Raw genomic sequence first — 21209 nt, forward strand, 5'->3', positions numbered from 1 at the left:
TTGGACCTCATTCAGTTCATAGTCCAGCTAGTTTGAATACTTTATCATTTACTGCGACAAATCGTTCATGACCGTTGAGTAAGGAAATGCTGCTGATTATGTACCATTATGTTTTTTGCCCAGTTGAGACAGTACCTGGTGATGTGCACTGTGTAAAACCAATGCAGTGGGCCCCTAGAAATGTCCCAGTGACCATGCAGAATGTTGTCAAAGCGCAGATCAATCAGCATCAGGCAGATGGCCATATAATGACACACAATGACAGAGACCACAGAGTGGATCAGCAATATAGTAATTGTTAAGAAACCAAACAAGTTGTGACTCTGCATTGATCCTAAGCATCTCAGTAAAGCCCTTTGCCATTTGTGTTACATTAGTTGTTGTGTGTTGTGATACATAGCTGGAAGCAGGCCATAACCATGATGCCAAGCTGCTTGCCCTCATTAACTGCAGAGATGTCAAATTCAGGCTCACTGTAAAAAAAAAATGACAATGTCGAGCAATACAGAAATCACAGATAGAGAAGTTGTTTAGTAAGAATAAATCAAATGTTATAATAAAAAATCATAATAGTAAAACTTTATAATCAGAGGGTACATAAAAACATAAATTAGTGAAATAGAAAATGTTAGACAATAAGTTGAAAAAAAAAATAAAAAGAATAAAATAAGTTAAAAAAAGAATAAAGAATAAATAAAAAATAATAATAAAAAGGCATAGCTAACACATACCGAAAGTCATTTTAAAAGTAAAATCAAATAAAGCAGTTGCAGGCTGTATGGCAGTAGTTAGAAACTAAAAGTTAATTTATTTATATAAATATTAAATAATTTTGGTCTGAGGATCGAACCTTGAGGGACCTCCTATTTTTATTGGAAGTTTCTTCAATGGTTTTCAGAAGATGCAAGCAAAATGTAAATATGTATAAATCATGCGTTATCATTATTTGTGTCTATTTAAACTCGTAGGATCCTTAATGCCTATTTAACCGCATAAGATTTCTATGGACTGAACCAACTAAGAGCTGATTAGAGGGCATTTAGCTCTGGTTTACTTTGTCCCAGGGCTGCATGCTGCTGTCCATCAAAGTGATAGTTTCTAATCCAGTTAGTAGCACAGAGGTTGAAATCAATATTTTGTAGACTTTTCAAGAGTAGGGAATGATCAACTGTATCTTTGGCTTTAGAAGAATCACTGAACATGGCTACACATTGTTTCTTTTTATCAACGGCACTGAAAAGATGAGATTTAAAATGAGAGTGGCTGCAGATATTATGTTGTGCTTTTCTATGAAGCCAGATTGATAGTCTGATAATCTTGAATTTCTATGAAGAAATGCCATGAGTTGATCATTCACTAAGGATTCTAAGATCTTGGCTAAGCATGACAATTTTGAGATAATATTCTAAAATAATTGATAATAATAATAGTTGTAAGCCTTAGAAAAAAAGAGGTCCAGATTGCAGATTATCCTCTCCTGTATTTTTTTTTTTTTTAGTATTGATGGTGCCAAGTGCTTTTGGCAGTAAGTTAGAAGAGAAAATGTGAATTGTAAAGAGACCATGTCTTACAGTGGAGGGTGTATCTATTTCATTAAGAGGTGCTTCCATGTTAGTGTCCAGCAGCTGCAAAATGAATATTAAGTGCTTGGCAAATCTCCTTCTGATCAGTAAACTGTTGATCATTAATTATAGGACATTGATTTGTTCCTGAAGAAAATAATTGTCTTCCAGAATTTAGAGAAATTTGTAGCTGAAGTTGTAAATATCTGTAGGTAAAATGAGCTTTTCTGATATAAGAAGCACATTTGTTTCTTAGCTGCCTAAAGGTAAGCCAATGGTCTCTGTCATAATTTCTTCCCACTAGGGCCCATGCTTTATTTGTTGTACTGAGCAAGGAAGATATTTCTAGACTCAACCAGGGGTTTGAACTAGCTCCAATTCTCATGTTTTTATAGGGAGGGTGCATGCTTGTTTACCACTGACAGGAAAGTTTTGATTAAATGCTGTAGCGCTAAATCAGTATCTGGGATTTCAGAAGTGTAGTACATGTCACTGAGTGCCAGGTCATGTAAAAAGGCTTGATCATTAAAATGTTAAAACATTTTCTAACCACCATCCAAGAGCCTGACTATATTGTGCTGGTGCTTCTAATGCCTGCGATAGGGCAGTGATTGCTGAAACCAGGGTTGAATACACCTATTGAAGTCATTTTATCAGGGTTATTGGATAAAATTAAGTCTTATTGCTGCATTAGACATAAGTAAGTAAGTAAAACTTTATTTATATAGCACTTTTCCAGAGTGACTCACAAAGTGCTTTAAAAAATACTGACAAATAAAATACAAGACAATTAAGATCATTATGACGATATATTCAAATAAGTAATATACACAGTTTAAATACTCGTATGCACACTGACTTATAAAGCACATTGATAAAAAGCTGTTAAAAGCAAAAAAATAAAAATAAGTATAAAAATATGGGGATATTCTGATGTCTCATTGATTTTTTTTTTTTTTTTTTTTTTTATTACGCTGATCCACTGAATCCTGCTGAAATGAATGGTGTCCAGTTGAAATTACCTTCTCTTTTTCTTTCTGTTTTTAAAGTGTTTTCTCAGAACAAGTGAAGCTAGATGCAAGTGCAAGTTGCTTTTATTTAAATGAGATTCAGTTTCATAGATTCATTCAACAAATGAGTGCAAAAACTCAGTGGCAGAAGTTTGTGAAACAAATAAATCCATGATGACATGCAACAAAGAAAACCAGAACTGAAATAGAAACAAAACCAGTGAAAACAGGTGAAAGACCAGTGAAAATAGGAAACAATCATCAGGATACATAGGCAATGCAAGATAAAGGGATTGAGTAAACACGAGGGCAGCGCTATAGACTACATGCATTTGGAGCAGGCAATATGGGGGTAGGACCAGGGAGGAGACAGATCAAAACAACAAAGGCACATGGCAAATGTAAACAAACACAGAAGGTGCTCAGAAACATGGAAACAAAGGAAGAAACACAAAAAGACAGGGATAAAGGACGGCAGGATGTTACACATTTCTGAATGTTAGTTAATCACATAGAGCCTTGAATTCCCTAATTAGAAAGTTTTTTAGTAGTTTGTCACTATTGTAGGAAACAGGATTGCTTCAGTTATGGATATTTGAGTGTGGTATAACTTTGAAAAAAACGCATGTGTTTCTCCTTGTATTATGCGTAACTGTGTTCATGGGTTTTTTGTTTTTTTTCTAATTTACCTCAGTCATATCTAATATCTAGTATCCAGTATCCCAGATTTGTAACCCAAAGATCATATCATTAATGAAAAACTTTTAACTCCTGAGAAATTTGATTTCACTCGCCCAATTTTAATCTTCTGTGTGCTGTGTATTATTTCTTTGCAGACTAGCTGACTGTAATCTCACCAGGGACTCCTGTGAAACTCTTTGCTCTGCTCTACAATCGGAAAATGTCTCCCTTAAAGAACTAGACCTCAGTAATAATGACCTGGAGGGTTCACAAGTGGAGCGGCTCTGTGCTATACTGAGATCACACTGTAAATTGGAGACACTCAGGTGAATTGTGTATTAACATTAAGCTTAGATAGCAACTTAATAAACTGTAAAATCTAAATCTTAATGCCATTTTTAACGATGTTCTCATTTATATGGTTTTAGGATTCTTTTATAACTCTTGGTTCACCTCAGCAACAAACATTTCTTTTGTCTAAACACAATGCAATTTTTGTAATTACATTCAAAAACATTTTCAGCATTTTAAAATATGTTGAGACATGTCTCCTTTTGCAGACTAACTTTCTGTGATCTTGGGGAAAAAGCTTGTGAATATGTAGGATCTGTTCTACAATCAGCAAACTCTTCCCTGAAAGAACTGGATGTCAGTAACAATGACCTACAGGATTCAGGAGTGGCCCTGCTCTCTACTGGACTGATGAATTCACATTGTAACCTGGAGATTCTCAGGTGAGAATTCTGTAAATTTTATATATATATATATATATATATATATATATATATATATATATATATATATATATATATAAGATTATAAAATTACAGTAACAAGATTGTTAAAAAAAATTACAAGGTTGTGCTTTTTGTACAGCTGTGAAGGAAGGCATGCTCCACAGATTTAACCCCCACTTTAGAAAAGATGTCCAGGAGTCATAGAATTCTGGGCTTAAGCTGGGCTCAAAGGCTAGACTGAACTTCCATATAACAAAATAATTTAGATAGTAGAACAAAAGAACTTCATAGTTGTGTCATCGAATTTGCAAACGTGTTTTGGACACCCGAGTGAAGAGAGAAGCGGAGCTGTCATCCGATCACCACCTAGTGGTGAGTTGGATCAGATGGCGGGTTGTGAGACCCAAACGAGTTGTGAGGGTTTGTTGGGAATATTTGGGTTAGGGTTAGGGTTAGGGTAAGGAACCTACCAGAAAGATCTTCAACTCCCACATCCAATAGAGCTTCGACCGCATACCGAGGGAGGCCGGTGACATTGAGTCCGAGTGGGCCCTGTTCCGTGCCTCCATTGTTGATGCAGCGGATCGGAGCTGTGGCCACAAGGTCATAGGTGCCTGTTGTGGCGGCAATCCCTGAACCCGCTGGTGGACACCTTGGGTAAAAGAAGCCGTCAAGCTGAAGAAAGAGTCCTTGTTGGCTTGTGGGACTCTGGAGGCAAAAGATGGGTACCGAATGGTCAAGCAGGCTGCGGCTTCGGCAGTTGCTGAAGCAAAAACTTGGGTGTGGGAGGAGTTTGGTGAGGCCATGGAGAAAGACTATTGACAGGCACCAAGAAGGTACTGGCAAACCATCAGGTGCCTCTGGAGAGAAAAGAGGTTCCTGACCAACACTGTATATAGTGGGGCTGGGGGCTGCTGACTTCGACTGGGGATGTCATTGGACGGTGGAAGGAATACTTCAAGGATCTTCTCAGTCCCACCAATGATCCTTCCTCAGAGGAGGCAGAGCTTGGAGATCCGAGTGAGGGTCCGTCCATCACTCGGGCTGAGGTACCCAAGGTGGTAGGAAACTCCTTGGTGGCAGAACTCCGGGGGTGGATGAGATATGCCCGGAATTCCTGAGGGCTCTGGATGTTGTAGGGCTGTCTTGGTTGACACGGCTCTGCAACATTGCGTGGACATCTGGGGCAGTCCCCCTGGAATGGCAGACCAGGGTGGTGGTCCCACTTTTTAAGAAAGGGAACCAGAGGGTGTGTTCCGACTACAGGAGGATCTATTCAGGGGTATTGGAGAAGAGAGTCCGAAAAGCTGAGTTGAATCTCAGCTACAAGAGGAACAATACGGGTTTCACCCAGGTCATGGAACACTGGACCAGCTTTTTATCCTGGACCAGCTTTTTATGGAGGGTGCGGGGGAGTTCGCCCAACCGGTCCACATGTGTTTTGTGGATTTGGAGAAGGCATTCGACCGCGTCCCTCAGGGGATCCTGTGGAGAGTGCTCCAGGAGTACGAGGTGAGGGGCTTGTTGTTACGGGACATTCAGTCCCTGTACAAATGGAGCAGGAGCTTGGTTCGTGTAGCCAGCAGTAAATTGGATTGGTTTCCTGTCAGGGTTGGGCTCCCCTAGGGCTGTCTGTTGGCACAGATTCTGTTCATAAATTTTATGGACAGAATTTCTTGGAACAGCCAAGCGGTGGAGGAGGTCCAGTATGGTGGCCTCAGCATTTCATGTCTGCTTTTTGCGGATGATGTGGTCCTGTTGGCGTCATCAGGCCGGGACCTCTAGCTCTCTCTGGACCAGTTTGCAGCTGAGTGTGAAGCGGCTGGGATGAAAATCGGCACCTCTACATCTGAGACCATGGTCCTCAGTCGGAAAAGGGTGGAATGCTCTGTCCAGGTCGGGAGTGAATTCTTGCCCCAAATGGAGGAGTTTAAATATCTTGGGATTTTGTTCACGAGTGAAGGAAGAATGGAGCGAGAGGTTGACAGGCGGATGGGTGCAGCATCTATAATGCGGACCCTATACCGGTCCACCATGGTGAAGAGAGCTGAGCCAGAAGGGGAAGCTCTCAATTTACTGGTCAATCTACGTTCCAACTCTCACCTATGGTCACAAGCTTTGGGTAGTGACCGAAAGAACAAGATCACGGATATAAGCGGCTGAAATTAGCTTTCTCCGCAGGGTCACCGGGCTCTCCCTTAGGGATAGGGTGAGAAGATTGGCGTATCAGGAGAGGCTCGGAGTAGAGCCGCAGCTCCTCCATGTTAAGAGAAACCAGTTGAGGTGGTTTGGTCATCTATCAAGGATGGCCTATGGACGCATCCCTAGGGAGGTGTTCCAGACATGTCCGACAGGGAGGAGACCCCGGGGAAGATCTTGGGAACGCTTCTGTATCCCTCCAGAATAGCTGGAATGGTTATGGATAGGCATGTCACATATCTCTATTTGTAGTCCAAAAATAACCCCCTCTATTTTGAGGGGGTGTAAAGGTTTTGGTCACACCAAACTCTGGTTGCTCTAATAAACACAAGAAATCAAGTAACAACAGTTAGAACTGAATCTTTGTTTAAATATCATGGCTGGGATGAAGCTCCTGGTAAAAACCTAGAGTTATCTTTCTGAAATAAGGATTGCAGATGGTTAAATAGTCCCCAACAAAGGAGGTTGGTTTATTTTATTGGTCAACAGAGTGGAAAGAAGTATTTAAACAAATTCTTGAGACAAATAGAATGACATTTACTAACAACCAAACATCGTTGCTGCCTTTTGTTTCTTCAATTGTATATTGATGGCATCACACATTTACATAACACATGTCCCACCCTCTGCTTTTCCCTCAGTTAACGTTCCTTTGTGTCCATAAAAGAGGAAAGACCATTGAAGGTATACTTTGCTAGGATCTTGTCAATTTTGGTATTTAAATGAGCTCAAGTGAGGATTTTTGAGGTGTGCTTGTTGTGGTCCCCATTTACATAGTCTAATCTTTATTCCACCCTTCCTCCCTCACTTTGCCTTCCCTCACTTACCTGTTGATTTGACTTAAATCCCCTACCAATCTGGCCAGCTTCTCCTCTCACCTCCTTCAATCTGCTGATTATCCCAATTTGCAGCAAGCAAGCAAGCAAAGTTTATTTAAATAGTGCTTTTTAAAACCGGTGTTGTCACAAAGCAGCTTTACAGAACAATCAGTATTACAGGAAGTAAAGGAAAAATCTGGGTCCGAGCCCCCATGAGCAAGTCGGTGGCGACAGTGGCAAGGAAAAACTCCCTAAAGAGGAAGAAACCTTGAGAGGAACCAAGGGAAACCCATCCTCCTCTGATCGACACCGGATAGCAAACATTGTTAGTATGAAGTATTATAGTATTATCGTACAGTAAGGAAAAAGGCAGTGGTTAATTTGATTAGTTTATGATTAGCAGCAGCATCATCTCAGGGTGAGGACTGCACAGCATTGTATAGCAAGAAGCTCAGTGATGGTCAAGCCAATCCAGAAAGCTGGCGAGCAGTGGCACCCAATCAAGGCAGAAGAGGCAACAGCATCAGACGCACAGGCAAAGAAAGCAAAGAAAAACACAGAGTCAGTTCTGTAAAGAGTGATTGACCACAGATTACAGTATTAACAGAGCAGCAGAGACTCCAGCAGGTCAAGATCTGAAAGGGAAGACTAATTACCAAAGGCTTGAATATACAAGTAAGTTTTTAGCCTAAACTTAAAAACTGAGGCTGTGTCTGAGTCCTGAACATTAACTGGAAGATTATTCCAAAGCTGGGGGGCTTTGTATGAGAAGGTTCTCCCACCCTGGATATAGCTTTATTAATTCTAGGTACCAGTAGTAAGCCACCACCTTGTGATCTAAGTAGGCATGATGGTTCATAGTAGGCAAGAAGTTCACACAGGTACTGAGGGGCGAGTCCGTTTATAGCTTTATAAGTCAGTAATAGAATTTTATAATCAAGGTGAAATTCAACTGGTAACCGTTGTAGGGTTAATAAAATTCGGCTAATATGGTGAAACCTTCTGGTTCTTTTGAGACTCTGGCTGCAGCGTTCTGAACCAGCTGAAGCTTGTTGAGTCTTTTGTTGGGACATCCAGGCAGCAGAGTATTACAGTAATCTAGCCTTGAAGTAATAAATGCATGAACTAGTTTTTCCACATCCTGTAGAGATCATGCATTTCTTAATTTAGCAATATTGTGGAGATGCAGGATGGCTGTTCTAGTGATATTAGTTATATTGTGCATCGAAGGACAGATCAGCGTCTATCACGACACCCAGATTTTTAACAGATGAGCTTGATGCAACTGAGAAATTAAGTTTGTGTTAAGTTAGACAGTTTGTTTCTAGCTGATTTGGACCACGAAGCAGAACTGATTCATCAGAGTTAAGTAAGAGAAAGTTACTCGACATCCAGTCTTTTATGTCTTTTACACAATCCTCAATCTAAGTTTACTTTTATCATCCAATTTGCTTCAGATATATATATATATATATATATATATATATATATATATATATATAATCTTCTTCTTCTTCTTCTTCTTCTTCTTCTTCTTCTTCTTTCGGCTGCTCCCTTTAGGGGTCGCCACAGCGGATCATCTGCCTCCATCTTCCCCTATCCACTGCCTCCTCTACTTTTACACCAACCATCTCCATGTCTACCTTCACTACATCTATAAACCTTCTCTAAGGTCTACCTCTGCTCCTTCTACCTGGCAGCTCCATCTCCAACATTCTTTGACCAATATATCGACTATTCCTCCTCAACACATGTCCAAACCATCTCAACCTGGCCTCTCTGGCTTTATCTCCAAACTGCTCCACCTTCACTGTCCCTCTGATCTGCTCATTTCTAATCTTGTCCAGCCTTGTCACTCCCAACGAAAATCTCAGCATCTTCATCGCCGCCACCTCCAGCTCAGCCTCCTGTCTTTTAGACAGAGCCACAGACTCCAAACCATACATCATAGCAGGACGCACTTCTGTTTTGTAAACCTTCCCTTTCACTCTTGCTGCTATCCTTCTGTCACACATCAGCCCTGACACCCGTCTCCACCCACTCCATCCTGCCTGCACCCTCTTCCTCACCTCTTTTCTAGACTGTCCATTGCTCTGGATGGTTGACCCAAGATATTTGAAGTCATCCACTTTTACAACCTCTACTCCTTGCATCTTCACCTTTCCATCTGCCTCCCTCTCATTCACACACATGTATTCCATCTTGTCTCTACTGACCTTCATTCCTCTCCTCTCCAGTGCAAACCTCCACCTCTCCAGATTCTCTTCCACCTGCTCTCTACTCTCATCACAGATTACAATGTCATCTGCAAACATCATGGTCCATGGAGCCTCCTGCCTGACCTCATCTGTCAACCTTTCCATCACCATTGCAAACAAGAAGGGGCTCAAAGCTGATCCCTGATGTAACCCCACCTTCACCTTGAAACCATTTGTCACTCCAACTGCGCACCTCACCATTGTCTCACTATCCTCATACATGTCCTGCACCACCCTAACATACTTTTACACCTGCTACACCTGACTTCCTCATACAGTAACACAGTTCCTCTCTTGGCACCCTATCATATGCCTTCACTAGATCCACAAAGACACAATGTAGCTCCTTCTGACCTTCTCTGTACTTCTCTACCAACACACTCAATGCAAAAATTGCATCTGTGGTACTCTTTCTGGGTATGAAACCAAACTGCTGCTCACTGATCTGAACCTCTCACCTTAGCCTTGCTTCAACAACTCTTTCAGATACCTTTATGGTGTGGCTCATCAACTTTATACCTCTGTAGTTACCCTTGTTCTTCAAAATGGGGACCAGTACACTGCTTCTCCACTCATCAGGCATCCTCTCACTCTCCAGGATTTTGTTAAACAACCTGGTTAAAAAGTCCACTGCCTTCTCTCCTAAACATCTCCATACCTCCACAGGTATGTCATCTGGACCAACTGCCTTTCCATTCTTCATCCTTTTTAAAGCTGCCCTCACTTCCACCTTACCAATTCTCTGCACTTCCTGATCCACTATCTCTCCCCTGTTGTCCTCCTCTCTCGTTTCCCTCATGCATTAGTTCTTCAAAGTACTCCTTCCATCTACTCATCACTCTCTGGTTACTCACTAGTACATTTCCCTCTCTATCCTTTATCTGCCTAACCTGCTGTACATCCTTTCCAGCTCTATATCTCTGTTTAGCCAAATGATACAAGCCCTTTACACCTTCTTTACTGTCCAGCCTCTCATACAGCTCATCATAGACCTGAGCCTTTGCCTTTGCCACCATTCTTTTCACTATGCTACTAGCCTCACAGTACTCCTGCCTACTTCCTTCATCTCTCTGGTTATCTCACCTTTTCTTAGCTGCCTTCTTCTTCTGAATACTCTATCTAGAATCTAATCTTTGGCTCTGTCTTCAATCTCTTCCTCTTCTTTGTTTCTAATCTCATTCTACAGACAACCACCCTATGCTGCCTTGCTACACTTTCGCACTTCCGCATTTCTGTCTTTCACACCATACATTCCCAGCACCTCTTCATCCCCTCTGTTCCCTTCACCAACATGTCCATTGAAGTCTGCACCAATCACTAATCTCTCCTCTCTAGGGACACCATCTACCACTTCATCCATCTTACTTCAAAATTCCTCTTTCTCCTCTAACTGACAACCAACCTGTGGTGCATATGAACTGACCACATTCAAAATCACACCATCAACCTCCAACTTAAGGCTCATGATCCTGTCTGACACTCTCTTTACAACCAGAACACTTTTCCCAAGCTATTCCTTTAGGATTATCCCTCCTCCATTTCTCTTCCTCTCTACACCATGATAGAACAGTTTGAATCCACCTCCAATGTTCCTGGTCTTGCTTCCTTTCCATCTGGTCTCCTGGACACACAGAATATCTACCTTCCTTCTCTCCATCCTGTCTGCAAGCTCTCTCCCTTTACCAGTCATTGTCCCTATGTTCAGAGTCCCTACTCTAACATCCATACTCCTGCGGCACCCTGCTTGTCAACAGCACCGGAGGCGGTCGTTGTTAACCCGGGTCTCGACCGATCCGGAATGGCAATCATATTTGTGATCCGCATGATAGTTTTGGCACATGTTTTACGCCGGATGCCCTTCCTGACGCAACCCTCACCATTTATCCGGGCTTTGGACTGGCACCAGAAGTAAACAAAGTACACCCCTAATTGATTATATATATATATATATATATATATATATATATATATATATATATATATATATATATAGGTCCTAAAACAGAGCCTTGTGGAACACCATACTTTTTTTGCAAGGACAGATGATTCACACTTTACATTAACGGACTACTAGTGAACTACGAGTGAGGTAGGACCTGAACCAGGAAAGAGCTGTTCCTGTTACCCCTACAAGGTTTCTAGTCTATCTAGTAAGACAGCATGGTCTATTGTGTCAAATGCTGCACTAAGATCAAGGGCTCACAGAGACACATTTCCTTTGTCAGAGAATAATAGAATATCATTTACAGTTTTTACTAGTGCTGTTTCTGTACTTTGATGTGGCCTAAAACCAGATTGAAATTTTTCATGGAGATGATTCCTTTACAAATAGGAACTTGATTGTTTTGCTACCGCTTTTTCCAAGATCTTAGATATAAAGGGGAGATTCAAGATAGGTCTATAGTTTGATAGTTTGCAGGGATCTAGGTTAGCTTTCTTAATCAGTGGTCTAATTACCACGTTTTAACGTTTTTGGGATGTATCCAAGGCTAAGAGAGGAGTTTATTATTGACAGAATAGGCTTGGTTATTTCTGGTAAAATTTCCTTGAGTAACCCTGTAGGAATCAGATCCAAAATTCAGGTAGATGATTTTGCAGAAGAAACCATTTTAACTAGTTCATTTTCTTGTTAAAGTTAAATGATTCCAGGAGGAAATGTGTAACCTGGTCCTTGATTCCTTTTTTACTTTTTTAAGCTTATCAGCATGTTTCATGTATTAGCCAATTCATATATTCACAGTCACTTATACTCTTCTATGTTTCATAATGTCACATTGGGTCAACTGTCTTTGTACTGAACTGCAGCTGGATTTATTTCTGTGTAAATCTGTGCCATCTGTTCCTCTTTCTTTCTGCAGACTGTCTGGTTGTATGGTTACAGACAAAGGCTGTTGTTCTCTGTCTTCAGCTCTGAAATCAAACCCCTCCCACATGAGAGAACTGGATCTGACTTATAATCACCCAGGAGAGTCTGGAGTAAAGATACTCTCTGATCTACTGGAGGATCCACACTGCGCTTTGGACACACTCAAGTGAGTGAATGTGTTGACATTTTCATTCTCAAAACCTGGTACAATATGCCTTTACCAATAATATGTATATTTTATTCCATTCAATCCTGCAGCCCTTAAATGATCAATTTTGTGCAGCACCAGCTACACACTTTTCTTGGGCAGTAAGAGAATTGCATATACAATACATTTAAATCCAAATGTATCTGTATAGCTCTTTTTACAACATGCACTGTCACAAAACAGTTTTACAGAAATCCTGGTTCAAGCGCAAGTCAGACAAAAAAAGGAAGCTATCCAACTCTGGCCAGCACCAGATAGGAGAACAATAATATTGTAATGGCAGTAAGGGTGTTTTCAGATAATAAGCATTTTGTGCTTCACTCAACTTGAGGCTGGGCACACTCTGCCACTTTGCTCTAAACTGGGTTTGAGCAGTTCTACATCATTCATACATATGTACCATAGACCAATAAGTTTGAAAACCATCCACCTGACATGTATCTCAGTTTCTAAAAAAGGCTCTGGTTTTGGTCATTATATCAAGAAGACAAAAATTTAATGCTTTCACTTATGTCTGCTAGGGTGGGCACCATCCGGCCTAAAAAATTAAGTGTGTGCCAGATTTAACTGAAAATGTCAAGTAATGTGCAGCTTAATTATTACAAATACTTCACACATATAGCTCTAAAGACAGGACATCATCATAATGTTAAAACTAGTTTATTTATTTATTTTTTATTATTGCAATACAGGGATAATAAGTGAACATAAACCATGATGAAATTAAATTTACTTAAGATTAAAATTACATTTACAGCATTAAACAGACGCTCTTATCCAGAGCGACTTACAAGAAGTGCTTTGTCAATCTAGAGAAAGTATCTTTGCTAGTTACCAAGGGTAACACCAAGGTACATCTAGGGTCACACCAAGACTTCTTGCATCTTTAGGTGGAATGACTAACGAGTTCTCGAATGAGATTGCAAGAACACTGTGAGGACCGATAGTTCCAGGGATGAATAGCAGCTCAGTCGTGTTAGGATTGAGATGTCAGTCAGACGTGCCAAGAGGTGACTTGAAACCTCAGTATCAGAAGGTGGAAATGAGAGTTGGGTGTCACATTAGTTGAATGTCATCAGCACCATAGTGGTACGAAAAGCCATTACAGAACATTAGATCACCAAGAGAGTGAGTCTAGAGTGAAAAGAGGACCCAGCACTGAGCCTTGTGGGACATTGGTGGAGAGCCTGCATGGCGTAGATAAGAGCACCCCTCCAGATAGGACTCAAACCACTTTCACACAGAACCAGTGATTCCAAGTTTGGTAGGGACAGACAGGAGGATTGTGTGGTTGATTGTGTCGAAGGCTGCAGACAGGTCAAGTAGAATCAGAACCAAAGACAGACTGACTGATCTCGCTTCCTGGAGCTTCTCAGTCACTGCTATGAGGGCAGATTCTGTTAAGTGTGCTGGTTTGAAGCCTGAGTGGTGGGGTCCTCGAGCGAGTTCGGAATGAGAAAGAGAGACATTTACAGCATATAGCAGAGGCTCTTATCCAGAGCAACTTAGAAAAAGTGCTTTGTCTATCTTGAGAATTAGTTTTGCTAGTTACCAATATGTTAGAGAGAAAGCTAGTCCTGAGCTCAGGTACTGCTAGAAACAAAAAGTCCCTGTTTGTATCCAGAGAAAAAGGAACAGATTTAAATTACATTACATTACATTTAGCAGACGCTTTTATCCAAAGCGACTTACAAATAATGTGGTACATAGAACAAACATAGTCAGGCCTTAAAGGAGGCCAAGGGGTAATAGCAGGGTAGAGAAGGGAAGGAGGGCAAAAGGAGATGAGGTTGGTAGTGGCTAGATTTGCAAGAGGCGATTAGAGCAAGTGCTCCCTGAAGAGCTCTGTCTTCAGGAGTTTCTTAAAAATAGCAAGGGACGCCCCTGCTCTGACAGCGGAAGGTAGCTAGTTCCACCATTGGGGAATCAAGTATGAGAACAGTCTCGATTGCTTTGTGTGAATGTTTGGCAAAGCTAAGCGACGTTCATTGGAGGATCGCAGTGGCCGGGCGGTGCTGTAAGCCTTTAGGAGCAAGTGCAGGTAGGAAGGAGCCTGCTCTGTTAACACCTTGTAAGCAATTGTAAGAGTTTTAAATTTGATACGAGCAGCAACCGGTAACCAGTGGAGCTCAATGAGCAGTGGGGTGATATGCGCCCGTTTAAACACAGCACAGTGTAATGCAGTACAATAAATTTCAATAAGAGCAGTAGAATACATTACAATGAGGACTTATCTCAGTTCTCATTTAAGTGCTGTATAAAGAGATGTGTCTTCAGTCCGTGTTTAAAGACCGCAAGAGACTCTGCTGTTTAGGCAGATAGTGGGAGTTTGTTTCACCACCTGGGTGCCAGTGCAGAGAGAAGTCTTGATGCTTGTCTTCCGCGCATCTTGAAGGATGGTGGGTCAAGCCGAGCTGTACTTGAAGCTCAAAGGGTTTGTGGAGTGAGTTTTGACCATTGCCATCAAGGAAGGAGGGGCTGGTCCATTTTTGGCTTTGTAAGCAAACATTAGGGTTTTAAATCTAATGCGTGCAGCTACAGGAAACCAGTGAAGGAGTGCAACAGTGGGATGACATGGCTGAACCTGGGGAGATTGAAGACGAGCCGTGCTGCAGCATTCTGGATTAATTGCAGAGGCTTGATTGCCTGCATAGGAAGACCAGCCAAGAGCAAGTTACAGTAGTTAAGCCTTGAGATGACCAGAGACTGCACTGGCACCTGGGTGGCCTCTCAAGTGAGAAAGGGTCAGATCCTCCGGATGTTGTACAGGAGATACCTGGATGACTGAGTTAGGTTTGCAAAATGAGCCGGTAACGATAACTGGCCATCCAGAATCACACCAAAACTTCTTGCCTCTACAAACGGAACAATCAGAGTTCTCAATTGAAATGGCAAGATCATGATGGGGACCTGTAGTTGCAGGGATGAATATCAGCTCAGTCTTGCTAGGATTGAACTTCAGGTGGTGAGCTGCATTCTATGAAGAAAAATCAGTCAGACATGAAGAGCTGGGACTGGAAACCTGTGCGTTAGATGGTGAGAAAGAAAGCATTAGTTGAGTGTCATCAGCATAACAGTGATAAGAGAAGCCATAAGAGGATATTGCATCACCAAGAGAGCTAGTGTAAAGAGAAAAGAAAAGAGGACCCAGCACCAGGCCTTGTGGGACACCAGTGGAGGTCCAGAACGTTATCTGCTCTGTGAGGTCAAGGGATGACAGCAGTGGGTGAGGTCAAGGGATGACAGCAGTGGTAAGAGCCAGGATGGCTGCAGCTTGTTCATAGACAAAAAGTTTGTTTGTAGACAAAGGCCAAACCTGAGCCACCACCTCTGCCAGTGTTTCTCAGAGGATGGGAGATGTTAAAAGCAAAAGATAGGGCCGCTGGAGTTTGTGAGTTCTTGAGGGTGACCCAAGTCTCTGTCAAAGCAAGGAAGTGCACTGAATGGAGGGTTGCAATGGTTGAGATGAAGTCTTTCAGAGCCTACCTGCCATCTGAGATTGTGACAACTGTGGAGATGGATAATGTTACTGGTATTGCGGTTTCTGCAACTATGAAGAGGTCCTCTAGATCTGTGGGGTGAGTGGACAGGTATTGAAAAACACATGTTGGTTATGCAAAATGGAGTAATTTAGAAATAAAGGAATGCATGAAAAATGTCACTTTGGTAAGGACAAAGGGGACAGATATGTCAACCTAGCTGCGACAGACAGGTGCAGGCATGCATATAGGTACAGTGTTATGCAAAGGTTTGGGCACCCCTGATAATTTCCATGATTAGCCTTTATAAATCATTGGTTGTTTGGATCAGCAATTTCAGTTAAATATATCATATAGCAGACTAATACAGTGATATTTGAGAAGTGAAATGAAGTTTATAGGATTTACAGAAAGTGTGCAATAATTATTTAAACAAAATTAGGCAGGTGCATACGTTTGGGCACCCTTGTCATTTTATTAATTTGAATACCTTTAATTACTGGAACACAAAATTTGTTTTGTAAGCTCAGTGACCCTTGACCTACATACACAGGTGAATCCAATTATGAGAAAGGGTTAAGGTGGCCAACAGCAAGTGTTTCTCCTCTTTGCATCTTCTCTGAAGAGTGGCAACATGGGAGCCTCAAAACAACTCTCAAATGACCCGAAATATCATGGTTTAGGGGAAGGATACAAAAAGCTATCTCAGAGATTTCAGCTGTCAGTTTCCACTGTGAGGAACGTAGTGAGGAAAGGGAAGACCACAGGCACAGTTCTAGTTAAGGCCCGAAGTGGCAGGCCAAGAAAAATCTGAGATTGGCAGAGGCGAAGGATTGTTATTTGGACATAATAAGGGGCGGTATGCATGGCAGAAAAAGAACACAGCATTCCAAGACAAACACTTGCTACCCACAGTAAAATTTGGTGGTGGTTCCATCGTGCTGTGGGGCTGTGGGGCTGTGTGGCTGTGGGGCTGTGTGGCCAGTGCAGGTACTGGGAATCTTGTTAAAGTTGAGGGTCGCATGGATTCCAGTCAATATCTGCAGATTCTTGAGAACAACGTTCAAGAATCAGTGACAAAGTTGAAGATGCGCCGGGGCTGGATACTTCAACAAGACAACGACCCTAAACACTGCTGAAAATCTACTAAGGCGTTCATGCAGAGGAACAAGTAGAACGTTCTGGAATGGCCATCTCAGTCCCCAGACCTGAATATTACTGAAAATCTGTGGTGTGATTTAAAGCGGGCTGTCCATGCTCAGACACCATCAAGCCCGACTGAACTGGAGATTTGTAAAGAAGAATGGTCCAAAATACCTTCAACCAGAATCCAGACTCTCATTGAAAGCTACAGGAAGCGTTTAGAGGCTGTTATTTCTGCAAAAGGAGGATCTACTAAATATTGAAGCCATTTTTCTGTTTAGGGTGCCCAAACTTATGAACCTGCCTAATTTTGTCTAAATAATTATTGCACACTTTCTGTAAATCCTATAAACTTCATTTCACTTCTCAGATATCACTGTGTTCGTCTGCTATATGACATATTTAACTGAAATTGCTGATCCGAACAACCAATGATTTATAAAGGCAAATCATGAAAATGATCAGGGGTGCCCAAACTTTAGCATATCACTGTATCTGTAGCAGACACCTCCTCAGTTTACCAGCCTTGTGGTAACCCAGCCCCTACAGTTCACTGCAAGAAACTTGTGATTACAATGGAGCACTAGGTCCAGCAAGACAGCCATGTGACTGTCTTAGCATCTGAGCAAAATAACATTGAAAACTCAGAGCCTACCTTTACCGGCAGAAAGATAAATCCCAGTCAGAAGACACAAGAACAATGTGTGTGTCTGAGAGTTGGACATCACAGATCTACTACTACAGCTTATTACTACTGAGTTACAGATGTATGTATGTGTGTGTTCTTCAGGGTGGATCATGGCGGGGAGATCAGGATGCAACGAGGACCGAAGAAATGTAAGACACACACACACACACACACACACACACACACAAAAACACATATGCTTACACATTGTGTCTCTGACGTGTGTGTGTGTGTGTGTGTGTGTCTGTGTGTGTGTATGTACAGATGCTGTTCGTCTTACTCTGGATCCAAACACAGCATACAGACGTCTCTCTCTGTCTGAGGACAACCAAATGGTGACAGCTGTGAGAGAGGATCTGCCGTATCCAGATCATCCAGACAGATTTGAGCACAATGCTCAGGTTCTGTGTGTGGAGAGTCTGAATGGACGCTGTTACTGGGAGGTTCAGTGGAGCGGCGAGACATCTGGTATATCAGTGTCATACAGAGGAATCAGGAGGAAAGGACTCTCCCTTGGATGTGTTTTGGGATATGACAATCACTCATGGAGTCTGATCTGCTCTAATAACAGTTATGCTATCAGACACAATTTTCAGGAAACTGACTTACCTGCCCCCTCCTCCCCCTCTGACAGAGTAGGTGTATATTTGGACCGGTGGTCCGGCACTCTGTCCTTCTACTCCATCTCACCTGACACACACACACTGTCCCACTTACACTCATTCACCACCACATTCACTGAGCCGCTCTATGCTGGGTTTAGTGTTTTTGGCTCGGTGCGTTTGTGTGAGATATAATAAGCTCCTGAATCCTGAAAACTGAAACACCACAAAAACACACTGCTATAAATGTCAAGGCTGACTTTATGTAATATGTAATATTACATATAATTAGACTTTAATTCTCTTTATCACCGTAGTAACATATCAAATAGGTATAATTTTTAATTATACCTATTTGTTATTTTGCTCAAATTAAGGACAATCCAACACATTTTGTTTGCTCATTCGAAAGCCCAGTGCCATTTCACCCCTTGCACGTTTTGCGCGTTCATGTCTAGGGGTAGGGTTGTCCCGATTGTTGTTGAGATGAGGGGTGGGGTGAAGTGTTGGGGCTATTTGGCCCTTCAAACTGAGATTTTTCAGAGGCGCACTACAAACTGAGTGTTATGAGAGAGATGCCCTGTGAATCATCGGCAAGACGGCTGCACAGAGTATTTCTCTGTTAAAAATCCGCTGCACTGTAAGAACCATTGTAATAGCGTTTTATTCATGATCATTTCCTTCATAACACGGATAAAATCTCCAGTAATACTACTGGGTGAAATTTCCGGTTCCACCTTAAATGGTTTAAGTTCAGCTTAATTTCACAGAAGAATTCTTGGTGGTGATAATAAATAATTGCCCCCCTCTTTGAAGGCGCATGTTGCCCTAAATGTATTTAAGCAGTGAGGAGCTGAACTTTCCCCTCCTCTCCTGTCACTGCATACCAGCAGGGTCGCCTACAGAGCAGCGCTAGTAGCTGTTAATGAAGTGATGTAGTTTTTCATTTGGTGACTCGTTTGATTGATTGATGCATAAAACAGAAGTTGTGAAATGAATTGCGAGCGCCCGTGCTTTTCAGTCTCCTTCGGGATTTTTTCAGGCTATTTTATATATGATTCACCTGCCCTGTCATGTGACACACAAGTGAGATCACCACGGCTGGAGGTGGCATGTTGGAAATGGCCGGAAAACCTCGTCTCGTCTGTTTACGTAAAAGTCGCTGATGACAACTGATGACGTATCCGGTTCTTGAAGGGTCATCCCATTTCATAGGGGGGAGATTTCAACCACTACCCTGTAATTCAAGTGAGGGTGAGGGTCACACTCGAAAACAAGGAGTAGGGGTAAAAAGAAGAAATGGGATTAGGCCTAAATGTACTAAATAATTATGGTGAAAGAGAATTGTGTTAGGCCTACTCTTTAATAGTGCATGTTATTCATCTGTAATTTGTTAGTCATATATACCTGTTCATTTTCTATCAATATTTCACTCAAACATATATATATATATATATATATATATATATATATATATATATATATATACACACTCATCTATTGATATGCTGAGATTAGATTAATTTTGACTGTTTTAGAATTGCGTGTGAACTTCACACAGTGTAAACCATATATTATGAATAGAATGTGTGGTGTTTAAACAGGCCTTGAGCCTACACTGGACTGTACCTTGTTCAAAAGGCTTTTGATCTTTGTGTTTCAGGATTGCCTGAAGACACATTCATCCTCATTGAGATTCAAAAAACCCTCTCAAACAATGCAAGAGAGCCAGGCTTAAAGAAGGTTAAGTAGAGCCATTAGTCAAGGCAGGCCAGTTCTCTCTGTTCTCTTTCAGTTATTTTACATGACTTTATTATTTTATTTTTATTTTTCTCTTACTTTAAATAATTTCAACATTTAATCAATCAATTTTTTTCCCTGATCATAATTTTTCTTCAACATCATAAAATGTATTCTTGCCTGGCAATGTCATGCCTGCAGGTCTTCTCCCAGCCTCTGTCGAATTGAAACACTACAACTTACATGATTCTCTGGACTCGCATGACAAGGACTCCACCAGTCATGAACCACTTACCAGATTCAAGTCACCTGACTACTAAACTGAATATTTACTCCTGTGTATAAATACCAGTCTGTTTGGGCGTTCTATCCTCTGTCTGTTATTCCCATGTTTATGACCATCATGATTGGCCCCTCCCAGTCCTGTCCATGTGTTCATGTTGTGTTTTGGTCCACTCCATGCATTTTCTTTGTTTTGGTTTAGTCCAGCCACCTTGTTTAGTGACTCCGCCCCTGACTGTTCCCACCTGTGTTTCCGCCTGTCCCTCTTTTACCCTCTTGTATTTAAGCCCTGTGTTTTCACTTGTGTGGTTGTAGGTCTTTGTTTGAATTGTTGACTGTTTGAAAGCCTGTTTTGACATGCTGTTTGTATAGTTTGGATTTCTTTGTTTGAGTGCATTTCGACATGTCTGTCCCTAATTCGATATGTGTTGGCTTTATGAACCTGGACACGACCCTGGATTTGCCCTCAATAAAAGTCGCTCATCTCAGCGCATGCGTCTGCCTCCTCGCTCCCCGGCGTTACAATGACGTTTATCTCGTTTCTCATTTCATGCCTCTGGATTCTCCTTTTTGATATTGATTGCCTTGATCTTATTGTTGTTTTGGCTTTGATCCACATGACCCACTTGACCATCCCTTATTGTTTAGTGATCATGCTTCTATTTTTGTTCATTGCTGTCTTGAACTGGTTAGACTTTGGCAAACCTTTAATTACCATTCTCATTGTTAATATATCCTTTTTGACCTTTTACATCTGCAAGCGACTGGTTTGTTGGACATTGCTGACTGTGCATTGACATCAGTTTTCCACACGCTTTCCAGGGGTCTGTGCAGACAAGGTGACAGACAGAATGTGGCCAGCACTACCACAATACACGTACACACATCCATAATAATGTTAAAGTCTCTCATCTGAGGTCAGACGAGATGAGCCAC

The 21209-nt window shown here is 41.6% G+C and overlaps 1 protein-coding gene and 1 pseudogene across 1 annotated transcript; one reads left to right on the forward strand and one right to left on the reverse strand.

The window, feature by feature from the left end:
- Positions 1–21209, reverse strand: part of LOC108413175 — a 250452-nt pseudogene that overhangs the window by 73935 nt on the left and 155308 nt on the right.
- Positions 3863–19684, forward strand: LOC108415370 (stonustoxin subunit alpha-like). The gene is made up of 4 exons (XM_037532459.1): positions 3863–3987; positions 12174–12297; positions 17752–17798; positions 17914–19684. Exons 2-4 carry the CDS (start codon positions 12197–12199, stop codon positions 18444–18446), a joined length of 681 nt encoding a protein of 226 aa, XP_037388356.1. The 5' UTR covers positions 3863–3987; positions 12174–12196; the 3' UTR covers positions 18447–19684.

This window comes from Pygocentrus nattereri, chromosome 2 (genome assembly GCF_015220715.1).
Source record: "Pygocentrus nattereri isolate fPygNat1 chromosome 2, fPygNat1.pri, whole genome shotgun sequence".
Lineage (NCBI taxonomy): Eukaryota > Metazoa > Chordata > Actinopteri > Characiformes > Serrasalmidae > Pygocentrus > Pygocentrus nattereri.

What these genes read in the sequence shown, in the direction of transcription:
- LOC108415370 (XM_037532459.1), top strand. Translation starts at nt 12,197, where the DNA reads ATGAGAGAACTGGATCTGACTTATAATCACCCAGGAGAGTCTGGAGTA. An exon ending in TGCGCTTTGGACACACTCAA is followed by an intron (nt 12,298 to 17,751) that starts GTGAGTGAATGT and finishes TGTGTTCTTCAG; the next exon opens with GGTGGATCATGGCGGGGAGA. An exon ending in GCAACGAGGACCGAAGAAAT is followed by an intron (nt 17,799 to 17,913) that starts GTAAGACACACA and finishes GTGTATGTACAG; the next exon opens with ATGCTGTTCGTCTTACTCTG.